The 10617-nt window shown below is 56.4% G+C and overlaps 4 protein-coding genes across 4 annotated transcripts; 3 read left to right on the forward strand and 1 right to left on the reverse strand.

Annotated features, from left to right (window-relative positions):
• Positions 1 to 746: 746 nt before the first annotated feature.
• Positions 747 to 3435, forward strand: CDEST_09331 (uncharacterized protein). Its single transcript, XM_062925490.1, has one exon. It carries the CDS (start codon positions 2042 to 2044, stop codon positions 3080 to 3082), a length of 1041 nt encoding a protein of 346 aa, XP_062781541.1. The 5' UTR covers positions 747 to 2041; the 3' UTR covers positions 3083 to 3435.
• A 1-nt stretch (position 3436) lies between these two features.
• On the reverse strand, positions 3437 to 5446 carry CDEST_09332 (Putative Homocysteine-binding domain-containing protein). The gene has a single exon (XM_062925491.1). It carries the CDS (start codon positions 4512 to 4514, stop codon positions 3438 to 3440), a length of 1077 nt encoding a protein of 358 aa, XP_062781542.1. The 5' UTR covers positions 4515 to 5446; the 3' UTR covers position 3437.
• Positions 5447 to 6816: 1370 nt separating this feature from the next.
• CDEST_09333 (Putative major facilitator superfamily, MFS transporter superfamily) lies at positions 6817 to 9289 on the forward strand. The gene is made up of 5 exons (XM_062925492.1): positions 6817 to 7555; positions 7615 to 7627; positions 7679 to 7920; positions 7986 to 8424; positions 8485 to 9289. Exons 1-5 carry the CDS (start codon positions 7035 to 7037, stop codon positions 8650 to 8652), a joined length of 1383 nt encoding a protein of 460 aa, XP_062781543.1. The 5' UTR covers positions 6817 to 7034; the 3' UTR covers positions 8653 to 9289.
• On the forward strand, positions 9124 to 10599 carry CDEST_09334 (Putative glyoxalase/Bleomycin resistance protein/Dihydroxybiphenyl dioxygenase). Its single transcript, XM_062925493.1, has 2 exons — positions 9124 to 10120; positions 10193 to 10599. The coding sequence occupies exons 1-2, from the start codon at positions 9904 to 9906 to the stop codon at positions 10363 to 10365; spliced, it is 390 nt and encodes a 129-aa protein (XP_062781544.1). The 5' UTR covers positions 9124 to 9903; the 3' UTR covers positions 10366 to 10599.
• The last annotated feature ends 18 nt before the right edge of the window (positions 10600 to 10617 follow it).

Here is a 10617-nt window from a genome sequence, read left to right on the forward strand (position 1 = left end):
CCCCGCTTCTTCTTTCTCCACGATTGCCCTGGTCCCTTACGGCAAGCCGATGCACGCACGCATGCATGCCCAGATAAAATACCGCGGTACCTATCTATTTACTTTCAACCATCTGTATCCTTGAGCCACCCCAGCTTAAGGGGAGCTAGTTGAGGTGGAAGTAAGAGGAAAATCTGCTGGGTAGGGGTTCAACCCATCATCATCCATGTGGGATGGACACAAAATGTCTCTTCCTTTCTCTCTCTCTCTCTCTCTCTCTCTGTCTCTCTCCGTGCATCTGCAGCATAGCAGAGAATAGGCCCGCCCCGCCGCTTGCTCGCCTGAGAGAGAGGCAGGGGAAGGACCCGACAGCACAGAAGAAAGAACAGGACATGACATGCCCGAAGCGAAATGCACGGCGTGCCCAGTAACAACAACAGGTCTGGAGCGAGGGCGCAGTCAAACGCAGCCGACAGGCGGGCAATGCTCACCAGAACTGGACTGACTGGCCTGGCCTGGACTGGCTTGTCATGGTGCCCATCCCATTCCCATCCCACCTGGTTTGTCCATTCATCTTGAGGTGTTTCTTTCTTCTCTTCTCGCCTAGTACCTCGGTGGCTACTAAGCAAGGTACTGGCAGGTAGTAGCTACGGTACCCTAAACTGGGCCAACTGAGTGACTTTTCGCCTACATCGCAGAAACACCTACACGCCTGCCCCATCTTTTGTTATTATTACATTATTTTAATCATTTCTTTATTTCTTCTTGTTGTTCTTTGATGACTTGACCTGATTTGATGTTCCGATGACTGAGAGTTAGCCGAGTCCGTACGGACAATGAGCATGAAGACTGACGACCACTGGTACAGTACTTCGCTAAAGAAGAATTTTACTCCGCGCCACAGGCCATCTGCCAGTTGGTGTGCGGTGCTGCGTATTGCGCCGCGTCCTCCTGGTCGTAGCCGTCGTCGTAGTCTTGTCCGTCTTCGCTTGGGATCGGGATCAACTCATTGCACTCCGAGTTCCAGACCAGTCCCCAAGAAAACCAAACATACTCACTGCACCGGCCTCCAGGGCGCGACACGCAAACACAGAAACAGACACGCACTGCACAGAGAACATGCGCGCACATACATACCTACGTGGTACTCGCACACTCGCTCACTGCATCCCAAATACTTACTTACCATCGCCCGTCCCATATCACCCCTACCCCGTTCGCCGTCGTTCTCGATTCAAACCTAAAAAAGTAGTCAGCCCACCCCTTGCCTCTGTTTCCTCTCCTTGGTGGCGCATCAAGCGGTGCCATTTATCCGATGCGCCCTTAATAGGATGACACATTGGTACAGCAGTTGAACGAAAAGGAATGACCTCGTGCACCGGCCGAGTTCCCTCTCCATCCACCACTTCGGCCCATCGCTCAGTCGGGAGGCTTTTTTTTCTCCTCTTGTTTTGTTCTCTTGCCGTGAAAGAACTACACAAATTATTATTTTTTGCTGGTCTTTCGCTGCCACCGCCAGGCTCCCACTTTCCACCCCCTCCCGCCTCCTCACCAGTTGAATGACGTCGTTGGTCAAAGGACCGACTCCGCTGCCACTGCGAGCTGCGTTGCTGCGCCTCACTCGAAGCCCGGATCGAATCCCCGACTTTCTGTGGTGCTGCTCTTTGGTGGCCCTTTCTCTCGCCTTGCGGACTAAAATTCGCCCTCCCACTTGACTCGACCGCCCGCCCTTGTTTGGTAGGGGTTTTTTTCCTTTTTTTTTTTTTCCTTTTCCCCACGGCTGTATTAGGAGTGCTGCCCGCCGCTGCCACCCGTTGAATGTCGTCTGTTGTCCAATTTGTCGCCCGTTTGTCGAATCGTCCACTGCCGCTTGGTTGCCCGTCCCCAATAGTAGTCCCCTGCACACCCACCACCCACCCACCCCTCCCTGTGCGACACGGCACACTCACCCAGCACATTTCCCCAGGAGAAGTGTGTATGCGTGCGTGTATCCGTATGCGTGTGCAGAGTGAAATCTCTCCCCTTCCTTGCACACGTCGCTCGCGACACTCCAACCCATACAATGGCCGTCGGATTGCTCAGCATCCCAAGGGAGATTCGCGATCTGATTCTCGATGAAGTCGTCTTCCTGCCCGATCGCCCACCGCCCCTCAACCCCTCAGTCAGCCAGGACCGCAAGAGGCGCGAGTACAAGGGCCAAGGATTTTTCGATGGCCACGACATTTGGGTCGAGAAACAGATCCGCGCACCGCCCTCGGGCTCCCCCAACAACGCCATTCTCCTCGTCAATCGCCAACTGCACTACGAGGCCAAGACCCTGCTTGCCTCCAAAGGAACCCATTGTCGCCTCGATGTCATGTATGTCAAAGAGTGTGGCTTGTGGCCGACTTGGCTCGCCGTGCCAAGATCCACCCGCCACGCCGACAGCGTCCATGTGCAATTCCGCATCTTCGACCCTCCCGCCGACGTCAACCCTGACTGGAAGAACGAGCAGCAGTTTCGCGGCGGTGACGGCGGTCCGCCCTTCATCGTCTGGAACTTCTACGCCATGCTCTCCGGCTACTTGCGATACGGCCCGACCGCCTTCAGCAGCGTCGTCGCCGACCCGTCAAATTTCACCATCAAGAGGCTGGTGCTCGACGTCCTCCCGCCGCCCCCCGAAGAAAAGCATGATCGTCTCGTGTCCGGCAGTAGTGCGCGGCGGCCGGCGGCCCTCGACATGTTCGAGAGGTTCAACACCTTGGTCATGGATGCGGAGAAGCGCGAGCGCAAAGGCATCACCTGGCCTCGACCGCCAGAGGGCAAGGAGAGCCTCATCCCGGCAGAGAAGCTTGCTTTCTTCATGTGTTGCCAGATTGGCGGTCTCCTGTCCATGTACAGGGACTGGGCCGACTTCGGCGCCGTCCTCTACGAGGGCATCGGGAGCATCGAGATCCGCGTCAACGGCGAGCCGCGACGCTACTTTGACCTCGACGACATGCTCGACGGCTTGCCCATACAGCCCATCGCGGCCTGGAACGAAAAGGAACAGCAAAAGAGACAGAAGCGCTTCGACGACTGGAAAGCCCAAGCGACAGCAACGAGACGAAGCTGGAAAAAGTGACAATGGGAAACTTGGATGATGACATGAAATAAATTTTTGGCTTTGGCTTGGCCGTCTTGGCCACGTCGGCCATAGGAGGGAAGGGCCCCTCTCTTCTGCATTGGGCGGCGATACCACCGGATAGATGACGGCTTTTCTTGGAATTGGGGGGTCGGTTTTCCTTTCTATCGGAGCTCGGTGCATGGTGCAAGGTGCATGGTGCGTGGGGTGCGGCACAACCAAAATCGGAGGCGATCGGGTCTCGGGGGCCGGAATTGTTTCGGTAACGGTAACCTGTGGCCGGATGCGCATTCGATTCAGAGATGGCTGACTCTCTTTTTTTTTCGTTCCTTGTCCTTTTTTCCTTTCTTTTCCTTCAGCGAGATAGGCCATTCACCGCGGTCCGGAGCCGGGAAATATCAGAATGGCTTGCTTTGCAGCACCCTCCCACCACAATCTGTTTCCACAATCCCCGAGACTGGGCATTAGCAACCACCTGGGAGAGTTGCGTTTCCCACGATGTGGCAGGGTGACTCGATCCTTCGGGAAGCTCCCATTTCTGAGTCGTCGTATTATAGACCTCCCCGTTGGTGCCGTCCGGGTAGAGGACCAGGGCCGGGGCCTCGGCGATGGCGCCGTCTTCGATAAGACCCTGGACGGCCGCCTCGTAGCCCTTGACCAGAGACTCGAGCTTCCAAACCTTGGTGCAGTTAATTCCGATACCCCAGGGGCGGCTTGTTGCGACATCGGGGCTGAGCATGGCGGTCACAGCCTCCTTGATGGAAGATCCGTCAGGCAGGCACTCGTCCTCGCGAGGGAAGAGGGAAGCGATCCAAAAGGGAATGGATGCTTGGGTGGCAAGAACACCGCTCTCGTCGAGGGCCTGTCTCACAGCCTTGATCTCGTCGGCGCGAGGGATAGTCTCGACGGCGACATAATTGACGGGTGACGCGAAAGCGCCAGCGTCCTTAAACAACTGCAGACGCTCAAGATGCCATTCGCGCAGCTTGTCGAGCGAGTCGTGCTCGGCATCATAGGCACCGCTGTACTCCTGTCCGGGGATCATGCAGGCACCATAGGGACCGACGCTGAGGGCCGTCTTGCTGGCTTGGGTGCGGCCAGCTTCGTGGGCAATGCGGATGGCGTCCTGGATAAAGTTGCCAATGGTGGCCCGGTCGATACCTTGAGGATACTTGGCAGTGCGAGTACTGGCGAAGCCGTGGATGGAGAGCTGATATGTGGCAGTGAGAATAATGTCGACGGGCACATCGCCAAAGTCCTTTTGACAAGCCAGTAGGGTATCCTGGCCGTCGACGAGAAGATGAGTAGACCATAAAGGCGTGGTGGCGGACTCGAACTTGATGTTGTACTTGTCCTCGAGCGAGGTGCCGAGGCCTCCATCGAGGATGAGGACTCTGGGTGGTTGCTGCTGCTGCTGCTCGGCGGCGCCCATTTTGGCTCACGGAGAAAATACGTCGAGTAAGCGGAAAGAAGGACCAAGAGAGAAGATGCGCGCGCAACTGAAATTTGGACCGATGAGCGGTTTGGTAATTCAATATCGGGCTCCCAGATCCGGAATAAACATTGAAATACGTCCGGCAGGTCGAGTAAGCTGAATGAATCTTGGATCTTGAATATTGGATGGTGGGAGCGAACAAGACCAATATGAGATGGATGATTTGAGAGGGACAGACGCGCGGCGGGTATTGCTGGTTGGTCTTGGTCTTGGAAGAGATGGAGGAGGGGAGGGGGGGGAGAGGAAAAGTCTTGGGTCCTGGTCGGGTCTTGGGAGGAGAAATTGGTCTTGGATCCCTTTTTGGGGGAGAGGGAGGGGAGGGAGGGAGAAGGAGGAGCTCCTCGGGAGCGGAGGTAGAAGCGAGGCCAGCCAAACCAAACCAAACCACACCAAACCACCAGGAAGGGAGCAGCGACCAGCGGCAGCCAGTGACTGGAGAGCCTTGGCCCGCTTGGGGGGGTGAGAGGTTCCACCCTGGTGGAAAATTTGGGAAAGCATTACGACGACTTCCTGATGACTAACACGCTTAATTGGCGAATGCCAAGAACAGCCGGCAGCGCCTTCCGTATGTCTGCATCAATGCGCCTTCCTCCTCTCCAAGCCCGCGCCATTGACATTGCCATTGACATTGCTGCCTTCTTTCTCATCTGGCGTGTGCAAAGGGAGGGGCCAAGAATGGGGAGAATCCGCAATACGTCACGCGGCGGGCGATACCGTGGGAAGTGGGCACGGAAGAAGAGGGACGAGCTGCTGCCTGTTGGGAGTAACACCGGCCGCTGCATCGTAAACACGATCACATGAGTTGGGTGTCTACAGTGAAATGGGGAGTGAGGGCCAGCGTAGAAATGAGAATGAGAGTAGAAGCCGAGAGAACGAGTGAGTTTGTGTGCATGTGTGTATGTTTGTTGTATGTGCGACAGAAGGAAAGAGGGGGCTGCTTTGGTCAACGGGCTCCCTCCCACCCGCGCCTGCCGATGCCAAGACGGCCTGGGACTTGCTCGGTCGACAACATCCGTATCCCCCAATCCTGCCTCTGACACAACAAGAATTGTCAGACAACCAAGTACCGATGTAGTTACCCCATCAGAGAGAGACGTGCTGTTTGCGGGAGGAGACGTCTAGCATGATCTGTCGTCCCGCAGCAAGGCACCAATTAAGCTTCCGTCATCCCATATCAGTCCGGGATAAGATGAGAATGGGATGCATACATACAGATACTGGTGAAGGTAGCAGGTTGGTATCCAAAAAGCCAGCTTCGCTTTTACCCAATCGTCTAAGGTCAGGACTCTTAAAATGCCCGTCGAATGGCACCACACCACATGCGTCACCGTCAAACTGATGCAACTTTACAAAGGTCGGAGTATGCATGCCTTTGGACATAGATGCCGTTGACTCCCTCCTCGGCACCCAAACCCGGGCTGTTGAAACTGATTCTCCGTGGCAAATATGCACTTAGCCCAGCCAAAGTCCTAGCCGTCGTCAAGTTCCAAGCAGTACGCCTATCGAGCGGCTCACGCCTCCATCTGCTTTAGCTCCCGCTCCTGCTCCTGTCGTGGCAGGGGTCCTTCGTAGCCTTCCCTAGCCGGAATCCGAGCGGAACGGGGCTGTCTTTTTTTTTTTTTTTTTGGTGCTGATGTAACGCTATTTAACTCTAAAAGGTGACGAGAGTGAAAGCCTCCGCCCCCGCCCGCCGCCGCCGCCGCCATCATCCCCGCAAATTCACCCTCCGCCCCCGGGCTTGAATCGGTCTCGGTCTCGCTATTCTCTCCCTTCTGGCACCAAGCGGCCCGTAAAGACAAAGCCAGGAAACAAGACGCCTTGGGCTAGGATACCTGCTGATGAAACCGACCTTATAATCGGAGACATCACGGTCCCGAACGCATCAACCCCGGCTTTCCGGGACAATGGGGTGTCTGTCGCTATCGGGACTGTGCAGGCACGGCCCCGAGCCCCGAGCCCCACCACCGGCCGAGTGCTACTACGGTATGCGGTAAGTTGTGCCTGCGGGTCGGGTAATGCGCGAGGTTAGCCTGAATAGCCCTGCCCTTGTCAGGTCAGACTGGCGACATATCTGGAAAGCGAACAGAGTACGATTAACCAAAAAAACAAAACCGGTCTGAGTCATCGGCGCAAATGTCTACCCGATTCTTCACGACCTTAACCAGCAGTTACTGTCTGCTGTAAAACCCTGACAAATACCATGAAGTCTAGCGTTCAGATAAAACTTTTCCCTGCAACCACAATAGATTGATAGAGCAGGGACCGTTTGAAAGTCACTTGTCAACGGAAGGGCGCCAGTGGATCCGTCAGTGACACGCTTATACTCAAACCCATCCTCCTCGAATCTACGCGCGTGTTCAAAAACGGTCAGGAAACACACTTGCTGCTGATTACGCACGCAGGTATACAAATCCTTACATTGAGAAGACGTGCATCAAGTCGCCATCTCCCCCAGTCATGGCCACAATCACGACAACGGCTTCCGCCACCCCCACGGCCTCGGCCTCAACGTCCGCCATCGAGCTCCGCCCCCTCCCCCTCCAAATCTCTCACAAACCGTACCCCGTCCCGCCAACCCAGCCGGCCGAAGACAGCAGCGACCCGATCCTCCGCGCTTCGCGCGAAGCCGACTCGGCCGTGCCCGAGGGCGGCTACGGCTGGGTCGTCGTCACGGGCTGCTTCGTCATCGCCTGGTGGATTATCGGCACCCCTTACTCGTGGGGCGTCATCCAGAGCGCTCTCATCGACGACGGCCTCGCCACCCCTGCCGTGCTCTCCTTCGTCGGCTCCCTCGCCACCGCCCTCATCTCGGCTCTGGCCATCTTCAACTCGCGCGTCATGAGACGCATCGGCCCGCGCAGGACAGGGCTTCTGGGAATCGCATTGCTGGGCTTGAGCGAACTACTCAGCAGCTTCGCCGTGAGGAACGTCGGCGCCATGTTTGCCACGAGCGGCGTCATGATGGGCCTGGGGATTGGGTGAGTCCTAGTCGCCCTCCTTGGTTCTGCTTTCCTCTCTGCTAACCATGGTTATCAAGCTTGTGCTTCTCGGTCAGTTTCTCTCCCTTCACCTGTACTCTGGTCACTGACAAACAAGAGTAGATCGTCTCTGTGATTCCAGCACAGTACTTCAGCCGCAAGCGAGGTCTGGCCAACGGCATCGTGTTCGCCGGTGGTGGCCTGGGCGGCGCCGTCAACAGCTTCGCCTTGGATGCCCTGCTCAGCCGCGTCGGCTCGGCGTGGGCCTACCGCGTTTTGGCCCTCGTCACCCTGGCCACGGGTCTACCCGCCGCATGGCTTATCAAAGAGCGCGTTCCTATTCGGGGCTCCGGCTTCGTTGAGTGGTACGTCTACCTACGAATGTCCCTGGTCCTCATGCCTGAGTAAACACCGGCTGACGGATTCTCAGGCGCCTCTTCAAGTCCTTCACATTCCTAGTCGTCTTCCTGGCCGGCGCAGTCGGCACGTTTCCGCTCTTCGTCCCGCCCTTCTTCCTTCCCCTGTACTCCAAATCCATTGGCCTCTCCTCCTCGACGGGCGCGGGCCTTGTCGCAGGCTTCAACTTCTCCTCGGCTATCGGCCGCATCTGCTGCGGCGCGCTCTGTGACAAGCTGGGCGCGCTCAACGTGCTTTGCGCCTCGCTGACGCTGTCGGCCGTCAGCATGCTGGCCATCTGGCCCGTGTCGACGACGCTGGGGCCCATGATCGTCTTCGTTATTGTCAACGGCATCTCCAATGGCGGTTTCTTCTCGACCATGCCCACCGTCGTCGGAAACGTGTTTGGGTCTGCGAGGGTGTCCGTCGCGATGAGCATGATCGTGACGGGCTGGGCCGGGGGTTATCTCATGGTGAGTTTGCATATATATGCCAAGTCGATGTGAAGAAGAAGCTAACGAAGTCACTACCAGGGCGCCCCCATTGCTGGCTATCTTCTCGAGGCATACGGAGGCGCGGAAAACGGCCTGCAGGCGTACCGCCCTGCAATGTTCTACGCCGGTTCGTTATCACTGGCAGCAGCAGGCCTTGTCGCACTGGTTAGGTTCCGGATAAACCACAGCATTCTAGCGAGGGTTTAAGACCTGAGACTCGCGCGGCAATGGCGCAAAGCGTAGAGTAAGTGGTCGAGCATGAGACAGTTGGTTAAAAGCGTCTATACACTTCTCCAAGCTGCCATGATCCTGCCGCTATTTGCAAACATTCAATCCACGCCCAACCTCTCCTTCTCCCTATCCCTATCTTCAGTCCCACCTCTAGTTCTGCCTGTGATCCCATCCCAAGCCAATGACCATGCTCTATAAGAGCTCTTCCCCTCCCCCGATGTTTTAGGAGATGGTGGCAGCACACTGGGAGATGAGGTAAAGGGAAAAGACAGAGCCCCGCTAGGTATATTTAAGAGGTAATCTCTGGGAGCTGGTGCTCAGCCATGCAAGACATTGAAAGAAAAGAAAAGCCGGATGAATTGTATATATTAACACCGTAGACCGGCCGGCGGGGTCGCAAGGCAAAGGGAAAGCCCGACCGCAATGTAACGGCAATTCAAGTTTAGAGACTTGCTTAAAGCTGTTTGTCTATCATCCTTCTCAGATTCACGATCTCCTGCCAGCCTGCCAGCAAGCATCCGTGAACTTTTGCGGCACGTTGGCCCCCCGTTCGGTAAGCTTGCTTACCCCCGCAGAATCCATCACCATGCAGAGGCATCATGTCTCATGCAATGGAGCGGCGGCTGCCTAGTCGGCAGACTTGGCGTTCCGACCCCCGAGCGATCCCACCGATAGGATCCCGCGACCGACCAACGGGCTTACAGACGAGGAACGCAACACTAGGGAGGCCTTCGTTTTTGCACGCCAATGCCCGTCGTGGCAACCATCCGAAAAACAGTGTCCCTTCACCGACTTGTTTGACTCACGCCGGACGGCGCCATGCATATTTCAAAGCCAGAACGAAAGCCGCTTGCGGCGATCCCTCGCCCCCCCTCACATGCACGTGTTGTCGCGCCTCCTTCGCGCCCTCTCGGCCTATCTCTCTCTCTTTCCCCCTCTGACGGAGCTTTCACTCTCCCGCTGACGCCGGCGCGCGATTTTGATCTTGAGGCTGAACGCCATTCTATGCTGTGTACAAAACACGCGGCTATTCTCTCTGTCTCTCTCTCTCTCTCTCTCTCTCTTTCACACTCTCTCCATTCGACCCCGCGTCACACCCAGCTCAGCTTTCCACCACCAAAGGAACCGACTGTCACAACCACCATCAAATCTTCACCAGTAAACTCCCCCTCTTCCCACACAGTCATACACCAAGCTCCGAGCACCTAAACCCATACGGCCGCCAACATGTCCATCGACCACATTGGTCTCTTCGTCCCCGCTTCCATCTACAAGGAGACGGTCGACTGGTACCTCGCCGCCCTCGCCCCCATCGGTTTCAAAAAGTTCGTCGAGCCCAACGAGTACGCCTGCGGCCTTGGCGTCCAACGCGGCGACTTCTGGATCGCCTGCCACAGCGCGGACAAGGCCAACATGCCCGTCCACATTGGTTTCAAGGCCGAGAGTAAGTTTCTGTCCTTTTCTTCCCTATTCCACGAGGGTCGAGCAGCATGCTAAACGCAACGGTGAGATAAAGATCGCAAGGCAGTCGACGACTTTCATAAGGCCGCCCTCGCTGCCGGGGCCAAGGACAACGGCGCGCCCGGGCTCCGGCCGCAGTACCACCCCAACTACTATGGCGCTTTTGTTATCGACCCCTCGGGAAACAATGTCGAAGTCGTCTGCCACACGCCCGAGGTCACAGAATAAGCGAGACGGGCATGTCGTTGCAGTTTGTCACTTGCCGTTGTGTGTCTGGATGGGATGGAAGGTTGCGGCCAAAACGGTCGACAGTCGTAGAGAACATACCAAGAGAGATTACTCTGTAGATGCTGGGCATATCCCACGTCCGCATGTCCGGGCATGGAAAACGTGTATCCTCATCAGTTTCAATTTTCCAGCCTCACCTTATATTCCATACATTCCAAGATCACCAATGCTGCCTGTCACGTCAATCACTTT

Source organism: Colletotrichum destructivum, chromosome 6 (genome assembly GCF_034447905.1).
Source record: "Colletotrichum destructivum chromosome 6, complete sequence".
In the NCBI taxonomy this organism is placed as follows: domain Eukaryota; kingdom Fungi; phylum Ascomycota; class Sordariomycetes; order Glomerellales; family Glomerellaceae; genus Colletotrichum; species Colletotrichum destructivum.